At 29.5% G+C, this 18,597-nt stretch overlaps 2 protein-coding genes and 1 long non-coding RNA gene across 3 annotated transcripts; 1 reads left to right on the top strand and 2 right to left on the bottom strand.

The window, feature by feature from the left end:
* Positions 1 to 1,631: 1,631 nt before the first annotated feature.
* Positions 1,632 to 2,822, bottom strand: LOC101253257 (ethylene-responsive transcription factor ERF017). The gene has a single exon (XM_004251654.5). The coding sequence runs from the start codon at positions 2,637 to 2,639 to the stop codon at positions 1,893 to 1,895; it is 747 nt and encodes a 248-aa protein (XP_004251702.1). The 5' UTR covers positions 2,640 to 2,822; the 3' UTR covers positions 1,632 to 1,892.
* An 8,064-nt stretch (positions 2,823 to 10,886) lies between these two features.
* LOC101253560 (20 kDa chaperonin, chloroplastic) lies at positions 10,887 to 14,333 on the top strand. Its single transcript, XM_004251655.5, has 6 exons — positions 10,887 to 11,111; positions 11,741 to 11,913; positions 12,540 to 12,719; positions 12,802 to 12,957; positions 13,356 to 13,433; positions 14,021 to 14,333. Exons 2-6 carry the CDS (start codon positions 11,743 to 11,745, stop codon positions 14,192 to 14,194), a joined length of 759 nt encoding a protein of 252 aa, XP_004251703.1. The 5' UTR covers positions 10,887 to 11,111; positions 11,741 to 11,742; the 3' UTR covers positions 14,195 to 14,333.
* Positions 14,334 to 15,300: 967 nt separating this feature from the next.
* LOC104644832 (uncharacterized) lies at positions 15,301 to 15,970 on the bottom strand. Its single transcript, XR_738690.4, has 2 exons — positions 15,747 to 15,970; positions 15,301 to 15,612 (listed from the first exon to the last, which is right to left on the bottom strand). It is a non-coding gene; the product is annotated as an uncharacterized lncRNA (long non-coding RNA).
* Positions 15,971 to 18,597: the final 2,627 nt, after the last annotated feature.

Here is an 18,597-nt window from a genome sequence, read left to right on the forward strand (position 1 = left end):
TATGAATTAAAAAATAATATGATATTCAATTTTGATGGATTCAATTAATTCAAATTTACGTCTTGTAAAATTTACTGTTTTAAAATAAATGCAACTTACTCTGAAAGACTGACGAGCATGGGTGTGTTGATTGAGTATGATGATATTTCAGTAGGGATAGAGGATTTCGGTGTTTTCTTGATTGAGCTTGATGTATGAAATTTGCCTAGTATAATTTATCTTGCGTGCAATGTGCGGGTTTATCTAGTGGCTAGAGATTTAGCTTGTGTTCTTAGAAAGAATAGTGGCAACGGATTTATAAAATAAAATAAAAAAGGTTTCGCTATGTGAATGAGTCGAAACTGAAATATTCAGTTAAAAGTGAATTAATTTCATTCATTTTGTCGCGTTATTATGATAGTATTAATATGATTACTTTTGATGAATTATTATTTGTCTTTTAAAATTTGATTCATGATAATAATCATAATATAAGTGAGGCAACAAAATACATAACCACATAAAAATAGAAGTTGTAATTAACTAAACATTATTTCATTTCTCAATTAATAAAAAAAAGATCTCTATATTAAATGAGGTGAAAATTATTATATTTTCTATCCAAAAATCTTTTAAAATTTGTGGATATGTGCGCACACATGCGTGCGTGTGCATATAACCAAGAAATTGAAGAAAAAAACTCTAACCTTTTCAAGATTCATATATTTGCTCAAAAATTTTTATCAAAAAAAAAATGGAGAATATTGTAACTTCACTTTAATACAAAAATATTTCGTTTTACCTTTTACCTACTCATCCATCAAGAACCAAGAGCACTCTAAAAACTAAAAAAAGCTTTAATTTTTGCTCAAGTATTTTGCAAAAAATAAACATATAATTTTATTACTTGTCGGGAGAAAGCTTTCAAATTCTGCAATTTTATTACTTGTCGGAATAAGCTTTCAAAAATTAAAATTTTTTTGACACGCTTGTTTGCTGTTAAAAATAAATAAATGTTAGGAGAGTGTGAGTCTACGAGGAGACATGATTTACTTTTCTTCTTTACTAGTTGGATGAAGTTGAAGCTTAATTTTACACCGTTTTCACCTTACAAAATCACTTGTTGTTAGATTAATAATTTTTTGGGGCAAACTGATAGTTAAGGTAATCAAGATTCAACTAATTTTGATCTCTAGTACTCCAATTTTATTTTTCATTATTAGAAGTAAAAGTTTCTGATCGACACCATTTTCTGCAGATTCAATAAGAAGAAAATATATCAATTGATAATTTTTTTTTATGTAAAATCAAATGAAAAGTAAATAAAATATAATTGTTAATTAAAAGAAAGACGATGCAAAATATTGTTGCTAAAAATTCACAATATTTTATATTATATGTATGTAAAATAGACAAAATTGATTTATTGAGGGATTTAAAGAGCTTTATTGAGAGTAGCGTAAACCGTGTGTATTTTTGTGAAAATTTTTGTTAATCTTTAATAAAATGTTGAAAATAGTCAGATTTTAAATAATAGAGAAATTTTCTGCTAAAAACATAATTTGAGGATATAGTTTAAAAATATTTTTAATTAATTTTTTTTTATCCTAGTCAATCAATAAATTTCACTTTAATAATAAAGTAAATTTCTCTTTCGGACTAAAATAAAGTGATTTTCATATCGATTAGTCAAAAAATACATTCTCTTTATTATGTGTACAAATCACATATGTTGTAACAATTCTAGCAACCAAAAAAAATGTCTAGAATTGTCTACAAAATCATCAAATGAAGTTTTAAAATTCAAATAAGTTCTCTTAATCCTACTTAATACTAATTTTTAGTACTATTTCTAATTTTATAAACTTATATTATTAACCATTAATGAATATAATGTAACATTTTTATATCCTTCAAAAATTCCAAAGAAATGAAGTCCCCTGTGATTGAAATCCATCATAGTTCAAATAATTCTCTTCTTCTAATGATTCCAAATTAGGCATTTGCAGTGGTGATGGTTGTGGTGACGATGGTGGTGGTATAAAAAATTCACCCGATAAGTCATCGAACCCCGGAAAAATTCCAAAATCAGACATATCATTAACCGTTCCTAACGACGAAAACATGTCAACAAATCCGTTATCCAAGGACATTTCCGTCTTTTCACTTTCCACTCTAGACTCCACCCGATACACATCGATAAAATCGTTACCCAAGGTTATTTCCGTCTTTTCACTTTCTACTCTATCGGAAACTGACACCGACGGTGATTCCGCTCGAAATATTTCCGATGAGGAAGAAGAAAGATCCGAATTCTCCCTTGGCCCGACCCGGATAAGTTCGGGTTCTGTATTATTCGCAAACTGCGCCGCCGCCGATTGAATCTCCGACGGAGTCATCGTCCTTCCGTTCCTAATCTCCGGCGGATTTTCCGGGAAATTGAAATTAGCCCCTTTACCCCGCAAACAAAAAAGTGCGGCGTCAAATGCTTTAGCAGCTTTTTCCGGCGTATCATAAGAACCCAACCAAATCCTTTCTCTACTATTAGGTAATCTAATTTCCGATACCCATTTCCCCCATTTCCTCTTCCGTACTCCCCGATACAACGACGACGATGACGACTGTGAAAATTCAGTATCTTTCGAATTGGGTTTCACCATTTTTAATCAAATTTTAAATTTTCTTTTGTGAAATTGAAGTTAAATTGATGAATCTTGATGTGGGTTGTTGTTAATTTTTGGAATTGGCGGCTCTATATATATGTTGTGTGAGAGTGAAGTGAAGAGTGTAGGTCAACAGGCCGTGTTGTGGACTACGCGGTAGGGGTGAGATGAAGGAGGAGGACCACGTTTGATTTAACTTCCTCGTGGGGATGATTGAAATTATATTTTTCTTTTGGATGTATCCTGGAAGTTGTGGGTGCAACTCAATTTTTCTCCGTCTCAAATTATCTGTTGTGATATCAAAAATGATGTTAAACGGAATTTTGATATAGTTAAGATATACGTAACGGTAAAAATAAAGTTTGTGTAGGCTATACTGGAGAATCGTTAAAAAATGGGATTTGAACGAAAATAACAAATGAATGATGAGTATTTATATTAGGGATAGTATGTAACTATATACTATTCTTCTGTCGTGATCTTTTATATTTGTATTTTGTTTTAATTTAGTTAAAAATATGTTGTGTTACTGGAAATGCGTCATTTTATGTCTGATCAACTATTGTAAAAAGGATTTGATCTACTTCTACGTCTCTTATACTTTGTATGGTTAACATTTCATGCTTTCTTACGTGAATCTCGTTCTTTGTATGATCATATCATTTCAGTTTCGATTTCTTTATTTTATTTAGTACGGAAATCACTTCAACTTTTTACCACGAATATATAATTTCATTACCCATCTATCTTCTCTTAATACGCTTACATATTCATATTTTCATCGTTTATTTAGATTAAATTATTTGTTATTTTTAAATATTAAGACAATTTTTTATTTTTTTAAATTTTATCTTTAATAATTGTTTTAAAAATTTGCAAGTACTTTAATAGAGTAAATATTTAATGAATAAGAATATATATTTTACGATATTAATGTAAATAAGTAAGTTAAAATCCATTTTAATAAGAAATGTTTAAAATAATATCATAAATAATTTGAGACGGAGAAAATATATGTCCGCTTTTGATGCTATTTGCTTGGACGTAATATAATATGTCATCATTTTTATTTTTTTATTTTTGTGTGACCCACTTTGACATTTGTCTTTGTTTTATTTATTTATTCACACACTTGTTGTCCTTTATGATAAGTACTATTAATTGATCCCAAATTATCCAATCGTTTCTTTCATTTTTATCGAGGGCATAGAATCAGGTTCGAGTCTTTTTAAATATAAATCATTTTTATAAAGAAATATTTTTTAATATAATTTTAAAATGCAAAATTTAAAATTAATAAAGCTATAATGTGAATAGCGGACAACTCTATTGAATATTTATAAATTCAAGATTTTTTTAAAAAAAATTAAAATGAATTGAATTTATAATTTAAATTTAACAAATTTACTTTTTAATTCTTATCATTTAACACAACATGTTTTCCAAATTATAAGTTTAATAAATTTATTTTTTTGGAATTTAATTTATTTTAATACGAAAGAGTTAATTTTATACGATTTATTTTTAATGACAAATATGATGATTAGTTATGAGAGATCTTCATTTTACACATTAACGATATGGATCAAATGGTCTTCTTTATTTTAATTTGTAAGTAGCTTAAAAATATATTTTCTCAATATATATTTGTAGAAAACATGTTGGGATTAGTTGATCTCATTAAATGATACATTACATCTTCTACGATTAGAGAGAATTATTTTTAGTGAAAATTTTGATTTCACTATTACTTGACAGATGGAGGGATCACATTATTATTGTACTAATTATTAATATAAAAAAATTGTTACATTAATACGAAAAATGGGAGTCCAAAAATTAATAATAATCTATATTTCGACGTACGTTTTTAGAAAAAATATATTGTTATAATAAAATGTTGTACGGATGAATTCTTAGTTTAGTAAAATAAAAAATAAAAAATACAGGGAATTAAAGTCAATATAATTATTATTATTATTTTTGTACTTTGGTCATTGCAAAAGTCAATAAATAATCCTAGTATTCGTATAAAAAAAATAATTAAAGGAGCTAAGCATGCTTAGTGAGACTCTGTTTACTTAACGCGTGTTACTTTACTTAATTTGATTTTCTTGTTATGACTAAAAATTAAATAAGCTTACTAATAAAAAGTAAATGACTTTTTTAAATAAAATAAAGAAGTTATTTTTGAAAATTTAAGGTTTTGTTTGAAAAAATCGAAGTAAAGGGACCAGTGAGGAAAAAGATGTTGTGGGCGGGATTTAAGGAACATATAACACAATTTTATCATGCGCTATAGATTACTGTATAGAATTATAGCTCATGAAAAAACTGTTGTATGTAGTTTGAGTATCGTCCCTATTTTTATTTTCTTTTAAAGCATCATTTCTCAATTTGTGTGGCCATTCTTGCGCAGGGACCAAGGGCGGATCGATCGAAGCTATCCTTACTTTAAGGAGTGTGAAAATTATATTATGTGTAGGACCAGGGGCGGATCGATCGAAGCTATCCTTACTTTAAGGAGTGTGAAAATTATATTATGTGTAGGACCAGGGGCGGATCGATCGAAGCTATCCTTACTTTAAGGAGTGTGAAAATTATATTATACGTATATAAATCAAATTTAGTTTTATAAGAATTTTTATCAATATGAATAATTCTCAACGCAGGCTGAAGATTCACACAACAGATAAATATTACAAAATTCTCTTAAAAAATTGTATATTCGATTTTAATTAGCAATATTTTCTTTATACGTCTCTTAATAAAAAAAATCTGACTCCATCACTAGTAAAAACTATTATAATCTTCTTTAGATCGTTACAAATTTATCAGATGTCCCCAAAGCGACGTCATTGTCTTGATCCATTGACTTTTTTCCCCGATATTTAAGTTTCACAACATCAAATTTTAACGCCTCCTTTATAGCGACTGTCGAAACTAATTAACGTTACGTAAAAGCAATAAATATAATCCATGTTATTGAAGTAGCTCAGGTGACTACATGCACTGACCTGAACTGTTACTATCAACTTAAATATTTTTTAAAAATATTAAATTTTTAAATTCATAAACTTTAAATTTTAGTGCGACGCAAGAGCTAACGCTTTTTTAACTAACATGTGAAAGCAATAAATAGTGTCTTCTAAGGAGCTCATGTGGCTAAATGCACCTGACTAGAACTGTTACTATCAAAAAAATATAAAATAAATAAATAAATTGATACTATATAATATAAGAAAAAAGGTACCACGTTTAAACCATTGTTTCATTTGTTATATGTTATAGTCTTTACTATATATAATTTACGGATAATAAATAAAAAATATTTTAATTTTAATCGAAATTATTGTTATAATATTAAATTCTATAAAAGATTTTTTTATTTTCTGTGCTGTTTAATAGTGTTTTTTAAAGGTATATAAATAATCGCATGAACGTAAAAAATATTATATAATTATAAATAATAATATGTTCACGCGAAATTTTAAAGAAGAAAAATATTCATTCAGCGTGTGGACTCGAAAGAAGAGAAATATTACAAGAATTCTCCTACTCTATTCAACTAATTATTTATAACAAAGTTTGAACAAATTAGAGTAAAATGTTTACCTTTTTTTTTTTTATGAATAAATATTACTAGACATTAAAGTATTTCTTTTCATCCCACAAAGTACAAAATCATAATTTATATAGTCATTTCGGTAATTGTTCGATTAGTTGGTTGAGTAAATAAATTTTTAAATGGTGAACTGTGAATTCGATATCATCTGCAGAGGGTTAAGTTTACTATACTTTCACTTAAGTTTATATATAATTAAACAAGTAAAAATATATATTCTACGTAACATATGTATATGTATATATAATCTTATATAAATTTAAGTGTCTACTTATACAGACCGTAAATACTCTGTATCGATCTTTCATTTTAGCAGGACAATGAGGTAAAGAACCACGTGTGATATAAATTTCTCATGGATAATAGTAATAATATTTTTTTGGCTGCGTCTAGGAAGCTGAGTATTATAATAAATTAATTAATTAAAATAAATGCCACGTAGTTTGAACATAATTTGACATGTCAGCATTTACTGTGGGACCCACTTTGACAACATGTCACTTTCTGGTCCCTTTTGTTGGTCTATTTATGGAGTGTTTTAGGTCTATTTTAATTGTTCAAATATAGTACTATTAAATAGTTTATTAAAATAGAGCATCTTTGATATAAGGAAAAAAAATTAAATTTAAAAATTAACATTTGGTTGGGTGCATATCGAGAATCGAATATCGGGTATCGATCTTGTTGAGTTTTATAGAAATAGAAATAGGTAAGTTAGTATTAATTCGGTGATGAACAGAGGATAAAGTTGATAAAAATGACATATTTGAAAAAGTATCAAATCAAAAATCTTAAAATCTTCACGAAAAATAAAAAATTTAAAGATACACAAAAAAAAATTGTTGAATAAAGTAATAGCTAATTCAGTAAAAAAAAAAAAGAGAACATAGTTGATTAAAATTGTTAAATATGGAGAAAACATCTAATCACATATTCTAAATAGAATCGAAATCAATCGCGGTAAATTCTAAATACAAAGAAAATATTCAAAAGCTACATATAAAACACACCAAAAATCATTTAGAGAAAATGGTCTATATATTTTAGTTGGATCGAAAAAAATTAATTGAGCTGCGTAAATTTTTCTTAATCAATTTAAATTTTTAGTAGAAAGTGCTTTTTCTAAAAATTGAATTTTGAAACTAATTCAAATATTTTATGGGTGAGAAACCAAACAAAAAAATTAGTCATAAAGGGGACACTAAATTATATTATGGGACTGATAAGCGCGTTAATTAATTATTTCTCTAAAGTACTCATTACTTATCATATATATATATATATATGTTCACACCTACGTATATAATCCAAGTTATAATAGAATTTTACTTTATAATTTATTTATATTTGTCATTATCACATTAGAGAAAGGTAAATTGAACTATTATTAATATGATGAAATTATATTTTAAAATATTGATAAAAAATTCAGGAAGTTTGATTAAATGGACTATAACAATTAAAAGTAAATTAAAAAAAATAACTATTTCTTTTCCTTATAAAGAATGTTCCATTATAATGACAATTATTGATATTATATAAAGACATAATTAATATAACGCAAGATCGATGGTAAATAATAAATGTTTGTTGTAATAGAATGTTATTACATAGATAATTTGTAATATAAAGATTTCATCATATTATATAAAAAAAAATTCCATCATGAGTATATATGTATATTATATATATTTTACTTCGTTCCATTTTATTTATTAATCTTTCCTTTCAGTTAAGTCCATTTCACTTAGTGAATTTCAAGGGCGTGACATAGAGTTAGAAAAATGAATTCAAAATTCGAAAATTATAGTTTGAATCTCAGCAATAAATATACTAGATGATATTTTAAAAAAATATTTGTTCAAGTCATGATTTGTGTAGAGTTTAACAATTAAACACGTGGCCAGCGGGTGTTTCATTCGATCTGCCTTTGACAAGATAATTATATTTTTTTTATTTATAATTTAAATTATTTTCTTGATATATACGTTATTTTTTTTCTTTTTCATTTTTTATAAATTTGTTTTTGTGATATTTTATTTTATTTTAAAAAAAATTATGACTTCGTCACTGATTACAAGGTGCACCTGGCTAGAAGTGTTACTATCAAATAATTAAGCCATCAGGTTAGCCAAATTAGACTTGTTGTGATTCCTAACTCTCAGCGTGTGGACTGTGGACTCCAAAAAAGATCTAGAAGTTGGAATATTAATTACAACAATTCTCCAAATAATGATAATGAAATATGTAACTAATGTAGTAAAATTTAAAAAAAAATTAAAAATTCTCAAAGCTTAAAATAAATTTGTGCTTTAATTAGAAAATTGGTGATAGGAAACAATGTCATCGTTTGAATTTATATGTTACCATATGTATGTGTGAAATAATTGAATTTACTGGTCACACTTTGTGATTCCACGTGTGTATAGATTACATTAAAAGTAAATTGGTGATAACATAATTTTAATTTAGTTAAGGTACTTTGGTGTCTTTTTGGATTTCGTTCATAGTCTAAAGATAGTTATGTCTTATACCTACTATTAATTAAGAGTTTTTATGAATTTTAGACTTAGATACACGTATTTTTGCTATTAAGTGTACAAAAATGGAGAGAGAACTGAGCGAGATTGTGAGAGAGGCAAGTCAGATTCGTATGTATCTTAGATACATGCGAATCACATTCGAGACACACTAAATGCATGTATCTATATGTATTTAGAGTAATTTTCTCTAGATATATGGGAGAGCAACAAGCGAGATGGGAGAGTGGCGAGGAAGACGAGTGATTCGCTATGTATCCCAGATGTAAGCGAATTCACTTGAATATAAACTACACCTAAATTTGATCCAATGTATCGTAAACATATATGGAGATATCAAAATCTTGTAAGATACGTATATTACAAACTCGAGTGTGTCTAAGCAATTAACTTCTAAACTGTTTTGATTAAAGAGTAATTTTTTTAAAAATGTATCATATATTGAAAATAATTTTATACTTAAAAACCAAAAAGAAAAAAGAAATTCCCCCTTTTTGGGACCTATTTTGTTATCCCTTTGTATACACACATCTCATTTACTCAATTTTCCCAAATAAAGGTACTTCCTTTTTTGATGATTGATTGAAATTCTTGAGTTTTATCTTTAAATTTACAATTTTTTGGCTTTTGGGGTTTATCTATGTTCATGTATTCTTGACTTAAATTAACAAATCTTGAACTTTTATGCTATACTTGTACTCTTAATGAGGAAATTGACCCTTTTTTGTTTGTGGGGGTTTCTTGATTTTTAGCTCAGAAAGAAATGGTAACAACTCAAATGGCAGTATCATCCCCATATAGCTGATGATGAACCAAATGATCCCTAAACGTAAAGAATTTCCGCTATGTTAACATGTTACAGTAGGTTATTAATGTTTGCCTTTTAGTTTAACCTCATTGTGGAAAACGTCAGTGTATAAAAGTTAAACTTTTGCTGAAAATCGGTTAATTGTATCAGGTATTAGCCGTTGGTCCCGGTCCTCTTGATGAGGAAGGAAACAGGACATTACTTTCAGTATCACCTGGAAATACAGTTCTGTATTCCAAATATGCTGGAAATGACTTCAAAGGAGTTGATGGCTCTGATTATATTATCACATTAAGGGCATCTGATGTAATGGCTGTGCTTTCATAGATGATTATATTCGATCGAAGAAGAATGATTAGAGAGAACATGACAAATCTTCTGCTCATGACCCTAAATAGGAGATCATGAAGGTCGATGATCAGAAATGAATGGATAGAATGTTAGTAATAGAATGTTAGTAGATAGTTGAGTGATTTTTTTTCCCCCTATTATTGTTATTATCTTATTCTTCATTTTTATTAATCAATCTTTGTTTCTTTTTTCTTTGGTTACCTTATTATTTGTATTGTCAACATTTTTTTTCTTTCTTAGTATTTTGTTTGAGCTTCTTTAAAGTCGTGATTTATCAAAAATAACTTTTCTACTTCGTTCAAGGTAAAAGTAAGGTCTGTGTAGCGTTAAACTTTTACTATGGAATTACACTGAATACATTGGTTGATATGTTCATTCAAAAGTAAATAATGAATAAAATTGTGTATTTACGTAAAGATCTTTTTGTTTGATGATGTTGATGCAGCGGAATAAATATTTAGTAGTAAGGTTGTTTCCGATATTGCCAATAACGAAGGAGATATAATCAAATACAAAATACATAAAACATTTTAACTTTGAAAAATCTATTCAAATGTTAAACATATTTAATATGATGATTTTTTTAAAAAAAAAGAAATTAGGTTTCAAGTGAGTCTTAGAATAGTAGTTCTTTGTTAGATTAATAAATGTATCTCTAAATTCAAAGTAAATTTTTACCACGTTATTTTTTTTTAATAAGATATTTCTACAATAGTTGTTAAAGCTCCGCTTCTACGATTAGGTCATTAGAAAAAGAACAATAGTGTGAACTATCAAGTATGTATCACCGAATTCAAAACAAGTTATTTTTTCAACAAGATTTTTCAACAATAGTTGGTAAAGCTCGCGTTTACTATTAGGTCAGTAGAAAACGAACAATAGTGTCAACTATCAAGTATAATTCAAGAAGTGGAATACGAGGTAGAGATATTATTTTCGATATATGGACTTCTTTTTTCTTTGAAATTTGAAAAAACAAATAAAAAAGAAAAGGAAGTCCCTCTTAGAAACTTCTAGGGTTTTGTTATCCTTAACAGCTCTACACATTTTATCTACAATAGTCTAAAGTCTAAACACACACCTTCAGTCCATAGTAGAGAAAACCTCTCCATTGCTATTAAGGCTCATCAATTTTGCCAATAAAGGTGCTTCCTTTTTTATCATTTGATTCAAATTCTTGAACTTTTGTCTTTAAATTTACTATTTTTTGCTTCTGGTTTGCTGTTCTTGTGACCACTTTTGTTGTGGGGTTCAGAGTTTTATGGTTCTTATCTAGAGAAAACTTCTCCTTTGTTATTAGTGAAACTAATCTCCCAATAATAAAGGTGCAATCTTTATTATCATTGTTGAAATTCTTGAATTTTTGTCTTCCAATTTAGGATATTTTTTGCTTCTGCTGTGGTATTTTTGTTGTGGGGTTCTTGATTTAGTTGAGAATTTTATGGTTCTTATCTGTAACTGTTCCTCTTTTTGCTTCTGCTGGTGCTACTCTTTATCTTTAATTCTATAGCTTGTCACATTTTTTTTACTATTTTTGCTTGTGGGGAGCTGCTGTTTACCCTTTTTGTAGTGGGGATTATGGTTTAGTTCACAATTATATGGTTCTTACCTTGAGTTTTACTCTTTTTTGCTTGTGGGGTTCCATTTCTGTTGTAGGGTTCTGGATTACATTCAGAATTCTTGAGTTTTTATCTATGGTTGTACTCTTTTTGCTTCTGGGATTTGAGGATATTGACTATTTCTGTTGTGGGGTTTCTTGATTGAGCTCGGAAAGGAATGGCGACAACTCAGCTGACCGCGTCATCCATCTCTGCCAAGGGTTTTGCATCCTTTGAGGGGCTTAGATCCATAAGTAATTTAAAGGTTGCGTCTTTCGCTCCTTTAAAGCAGAATAGAAGGTCGTTCCATGGACTCGTCGTTAAGGCTTCAACAGTTGTATCCCCCAAGGTATATAGTTTGGTTTTTTTTCCTGTATAGCTCTTGTTTTATGTTTTGCTCGAAATGTAATAGCTGAGAAGGTAGGTAGAATCACCTTGATGGGTTCTTTTCACTGTTCCCAAATTTGTTGTTATACGACCATGTCAACTTTTCGTTTGTCAAAGTTGCATTTTGTAAATTAGAGTTTAAGAGCATCGGTAAATGTAATCTGCTGGGAATAGTTTTCCGAACCACTTACTTCCAACACAAAATTGGACTGCTTAAAGTAAGTTGCTAATTGAGTTAAGCTGACTGTTCTGATACTTTTGCTGTTTATGTAGCTTTGTCTGTCGTTGGTTAAAGCTACGTGATGAGGTTGTTATTGGGTGATTGCCTATTGTGTTCCTTTTTTCCAAGTTAGTGAGCTGAGTTCTGGCATTCATAGCCTGGATAAAATAGATATCTTCTGTCAAATATGTATTTGAAAATCAAAGCTGAATTCGTTGAATATTGTTATATCTGTTATTTTCTGCATTTGGTTTAGTTGATTGTATTAATCAATTTTAGTATCTAGTGGTTTTCAGAGTCTAGTTTTGTCTGTTGGGGAAGTTTTTATATTTATATGCTTCCTTGTTTTGTTGTTGTTGTTCGCACAGTACACTTCACTCAAACCATTGGGTGATAGAGTTCTGGTGAAGATTAAGACTGCAGAGGAGAAGAGTGTAGGCGGCATCCTGCTTCCAGTATCAGCACAGTCGAAGCCGCAAGGAGGCGAGGTTGTTGCTGTCGGGGAAGGTCATTCAATTGGCAAGACTACGGTGGAGATTAGTATAAAGGTAGTTCCGTAATCAATGTCATACTCAGCATGTCTTCTAAGCATGGTTGATCATTTTTTTAAACGGAACGTTTTACGTGTAGAATGGTACCCACGTGGTGTACTCGAAATATGCGGGAACTGAACTGGAGTTTGATGGATCAAAGCACCTGATTTTGAAAGAGGATGACATTGTTGGCATACTTGAGACAGATGATATCAAGGATCTGCAGCCCTTGAATGACAGAGTTCTAATCAAGGTTTGTTACTATTGCTCTTTATTTGTTTCTTTTTGTGGCATCTATATTTTGATTAAATGGTCCATACTCTGATAAATATTTCTACATTATTCGCTATTCTCGAATATCATTTTCTTCGGATAATGGTAAAAACAAACCCGAGTAATCATTTTTTCTGCGAGTTTCATATCCCAATTATCAATTTGTTTCCTTTATCCCAATATATGACTTGTCACGAATTTCATATCCCAATATAATCAATTGTTCCTTTTATATACCTGAACTATTACCATCTACGCCTTGTCACCGGTAGTTGGAGTGTGAAAAGTGATAGTTCTGGTGTGTCTTCGATCATTAATTCTCTTTTTTTTTTTAAGTATTAAGTTCTGGTTTGTGAGAGTTTTTGACTTTTTTATCAGGTGGCTGAAGTTGAGGAAAAAACTTCTGGGGGATTGTTTTTGAGCCAGGCTGCAAAGGAGAAACCTTCATTTGGCGCGGTAATAATATGCTCCCTGCAGTTCAGCTAGTATTATTACTCTCATTATACTTGTTGATAGAATATACTTGTTATCTATGTTGCTCAGAATCTTTGAAAATGTCAATGAGTGCCTGTTGAATCCTCTAAGAATAGTATACTTTTAGAGGAATGTCAACGGATGCTTGTCGAACCCTCTAAGAATAGTATATTATTCGAGGACCCCCGACACATGTGCAGCAACATTTTCAAAAAGTACTAGCAAGGTATATATTTATACAGTTTGAAATAACCAATTCCAACATAAAATTGGCATGTGTTGGCTTTATGTAATAATAGCTACATTACATAAAATGTGAAATAAGACTACACGTATTTACAATGCGCTGGGAAGTCTCGTTGCTCTAACTAAAACAAGAACGAAACATATTCTTGCATTATAGTTTCTCATACAACTATCATGTGAGCCAAATGACTTGTGACAGTGAAAGAATTTACACCCTAATCAACATGTAGTTCTCTTTTAGGTGACGTGTTAGTCGAAAACGTTAGTGTATAGAAGTCTTAATTCTTGTTGATATCGTTCACCTTTTCCGTGGTTGCAATCAGGTGATAGCTGTTGGACCCGGTCCTCTCGACGAGGAAGGGAAAAGGAAAGCACTTTCAGTATCTCCTGGAAATACAGTTTTGTATTCCAAATATGCTGGCAATGACTTCAAAGGAGCTGATGGTTCTGAATACATCACATTGAGGGCATCTGATGTAATTGCTGTGCTTCAGTAAATGTTTTGTTATTTATTTAACAAGTCAGTTCATTCTCATACCAGTATTTTGCAGTGTAGTATAGAAAAGAGGAGATTGTTGTAACCATTTTGGAATAAAACTTTTGCAAATTAATGGTCAATTTCTAGTGCAGAATCCAGTCTGGAAGTGCCTTTTCTTGTTTAGTTTACATATCCTGCGTGAATGTAAGATGCTTAATATACCAGACTGTTCTAACTGAAGATAAAACTCGTAATACACCGAACTTAAAATCTGTATACTACATGAATATGAAATGCTTATAGTGTAAGATGCTTAATGTACCAGGCTGTCTTATCAAAGTTAAGACTCGTATGCTGCATTATTTAGTGCGTTAAACTATCTGGCATAATACATAAATATGACCTTTAATTTGACTTCAATGGACAATAAAGCCCTTCAATTTTGAGTGTGCAAAAATAGATATTTAAATTCGTATAAAATTTAACAAGTAAACAGACATGTTTTACATGACATTATACATGCAGGACGTCACGTAGAACACAAAATTGTCATATAGAGTAATTTGTAGAACAAATAGGTTCATTTAATCAATTTTATACAAGTTTAAGTATTTACTTGTACACATCCAAAGTTAAAAGGTCATAATTGTCAATTGACGCCAAGTTAATAATCATGCTATGTATTATACTAGACTATCCTGACAGAAACTAAGACTCATATGTTGCATGAACGTGAAATGCTTAGTGCACCAAACTGTCTGATAGGAGTTAAGATCCATATATGAATGTGAGATATTTAGTGCATAATACTAGCTCGGCAAAAGTTATAAACCTATATATATATATATATGTAAAACGTTTAGTACATCAAACTGTCTTAATAGAAATTAAAATATGTACATTACATGAATATGAATTTGTAAAATGCTTAATACATCGAACTATCTTCATACCTCCCCGCAATTAAAATGTGAAGGTGCAAGTTAAGAGCAACATCACACCTCCCCCACAATGAGAATGACAATAGATAATGAAAAAGAATAGAACGTACGCAGATCTCATTTGTAAAAAAAATTAGAAAAAAATATAGAATATACGTAAATTTTATTACGAGAAAAAAGGGTATTTGTTTAAAGGAAATTATTTCATTATCAAACTCACATTACATTTTTATTTTTTGATAACAAGATCAAGTTAAAATACACAAATTATAACAATTATTGACAGAGGACTTTCAACAAACACTTGATCTGCAACTTTTTTTTTTTTTTCAATCGACCAGAAATATCAATGGCTTTCACTTAAAATACATGAGCTTCTGGTGTTTCTTTCCAATCGATTTTTGCATTTGCGAAAACAGAGGATGAACGGTTTGCAATTGAAAACCCTTCTAGTGGATCCCATATATATAGTGAAAATGGATCGAACACGTTACTCCTGCGACCAACAAACAAGGATGGAATCAGAGACATTTTAGCTCAAAATTGGGTTGTGGAAAACAGAGTATAAAGTAAATAAAGCTTGAATTTTTGGTTTCGTTTGATGATGAAGGAGATAGAAATTGCAGTGACATTTATAGGCGATGAAACGAGAAACTTTAGCAATTCAAGTGTAATGTAGCCTCATCTTTGAGAGGAATCTACAGTCTTCCATAGAAACTTTATTATAGTTCCAGCCAAATCTAAGATCTTCTTTCACATATTATTTTATATACGAAATTGGTCAAAATTGCTCTGAAATTATGTAGTTTTTAGTAGCGACAATAGTCGCCATAAAATCCTTAAAAAATCGTCTCAAAATTTTTTAACATTAACTTCTAATTTTGTGTTTTTTTCTTCATTGTTTTTCAGAAAAACAAAAATGATATCGATTAAGTAGGAGTTTGAAGATACTGTATGTTTTATTTTTATGTTATATGTAAATGTATAAAATGTGCAACGATACATTATATAATAGGAGATGTGAATCTAAAAGTATTTTTCATGATTTTTCGTAAATAATATTGGGTGTTTTTTTATATTGATATTGCAAGTTATTTACTTTAGAAAATTAGGTTACAATTGAAAACTAAATATATATTTTTTTTTAAAAAAAATAGGTTTTACTATTAGTCGTCACTAAAAATCACTCATAACCTCACAAGTTTGTCGCCATTAAAGATCTAGTTCTTTTGTAGTGAATCTTAGTTGCAAGCTTAGGTGGAAGAATTAGACCTATGTGGCATGCCACGTCACCAAAAAATTGGGGTGTTAACTTGAGGGTATTTGTAGTCTTGTAGGATAATAGCAGATTTGATCCCAAAATGTAATGGAGGGTATAAGTGGTCTATTTCGCATAGTTCAGGGGCAATTTTAACCCTTTTTCTATTTTATATATGTATCATATTACCCCTGAACTATTGTAAATGGTATGTAGATACCCTCTGTCATACTTTTGGAACATTGATAGGTGCGGAGCTAGCATAGAGTTAGAGGATTCATTTGAACCCCTTCAACGGAAAATATTACTATTTATATATGGTTGGTTAACATTATATTTTTTAATCGTGATTTGCTTTTGAACCTCCTTATAAAAAATTTTAACCCCGCCACTTGACATTGGTGTCCCTGCTGTCCAAAAACTAGAGCATATATACCCTTCACTCTAACGGAAGATTAAACGGGGACACACGTCGTAATCTTATCTGTCAATAAATGTCGGATCGATGGATAAGATTATGACACGTGTATGTCCGTTAATATAAAGGGTATATATGCTCTAGTTTTTGAACGACAGGGACACCAATGTCCCAAAAATACGACGGAGGGTAGCAACCATTTACGATAGTTTGGGGTATATTTATCTTTTTTTCACTAATAAATAAATTAATATTATTTTTAAAAAATTAAAATATTCGTGTCTTTATATTAAATATTTTATTATTACTTAAAAAGTTATTTTATTTTGTCAACACTTAAAATCTTTTGGGGGTTATTAAGTAGAAAAAAAAACTCAAGAATTAGTAGTGTAGAAATTTGTAATCCAGAGAATATTTTTGAGATTAAAAAAAGAGAATTTAAACTCTGCTTTTCATCGAAGATTCACCTTAGCTCTCACCTCCAAATTTTTATAAAGACTAATAATACATGCATATAATAAAACTGAAATTAATCGAGATGCACTATAAACTAACATGACAACACAATTATTATATAAGAATATTGTAGAGACCTCCTCTTCTGTTCCTAAAACTCCAAGAAGATCCTACATTTACACTTGAATTGCTAAAATTTGTGGGTTCATCACCTATAAATATTGAGTTCTTGGTTCGAGTTAGTCTTAGATATGAGTTTTTTGGTTTGAATATGAGTCTCTTGGTTTGAATCTTTTAAGTATGAGATTCGCCTTTATTAAGGACTTGCCTTTGTTTCAACTCGGGCATTAATGCTATCATTTTCGTCCATTTTTAATTGTGATAAAAAAATTTTAAGAGTTAAATAATAATAATTCTGATTAATATTTTATGATGTATTTTTTCTATCATATTACTTAGCAAAATATTGGTTTTATAGTACCTTTTCGTATAGGTATTGAATATCTAAATTTTTTGTTTGAATATCGAATTAATGTGATCTAATATAATTTTAAAAATGAGTCAAGTTAACTTTCAAAAAGCGCAATATGACAATTTAGAATGGACATAATGAATTTTTCTAGGGAAACTTTTACAAGTAGCCATTAAACTAATTTTAATCTCCTTAGTCATAATTTGCTAATTGCGATTCGTAGCTATATGTTAGAGGGAAGAGAGAAGCGAGCAAGATTGGGAGCGGGAGGAGAGAAGCGAGAGAGAAAGGGGTAGAAAGTGAAGAGAAGTGAATTATATATTTAAATCTGTCTAATATATATATACACACACACACACACATACAATTGTACGTCTGGTGAGAGAGATTGAGAGAGACGAGCGAGAAAGCGCAGAGATTGGAGAAAGGCGATTGCATTTGTATATATGTCATATAATTATATATGTATATGTATAAGCAAGGAGAGAGGCGAGAGAGAGGGGAAAGAGACACAAAATTACAGTTAAGCTTTGGAGCCGTGATTAATTCAAATTATAGTTATGTTAGCTAATTAACTAATATATATTTACCTATTCCTACAAAGTTTTCATTTTTATCAGTATATAACACATAATTGTGCACGATAAAATATAAATAAACAATCAAAACAAACATTAAATTTAAAATATCAACACAATAAAATAAATAACAATCATCTAAAAACAAATTGTTAATAACTTTCTATTTTTTTCAAAAGCTAATTAATACATTTAATTTGTCACATAGAATTGGACAGTTGTGAAATTTAAACAATTAGAGCAGTATTGGGGCTATTTTTTGGGCTGGAATTAATAATGTGATTAATTAAGTTGGACGA

This window comes from Solanum lycopersicum, chromosome 12, assembly GCF_036512215.1.
Source record: "Solanum lycopersicum chromosome 12, SLM_r2.1".
In the NCBI taxonomy this organism is placed as follows: domain Eukaryota; kingdom Viridiplantae; phylum Streptophyta; class Magnoliopsida; order Solanales; family Solanaceae; genus Solanum; species Solanum lycopersicum.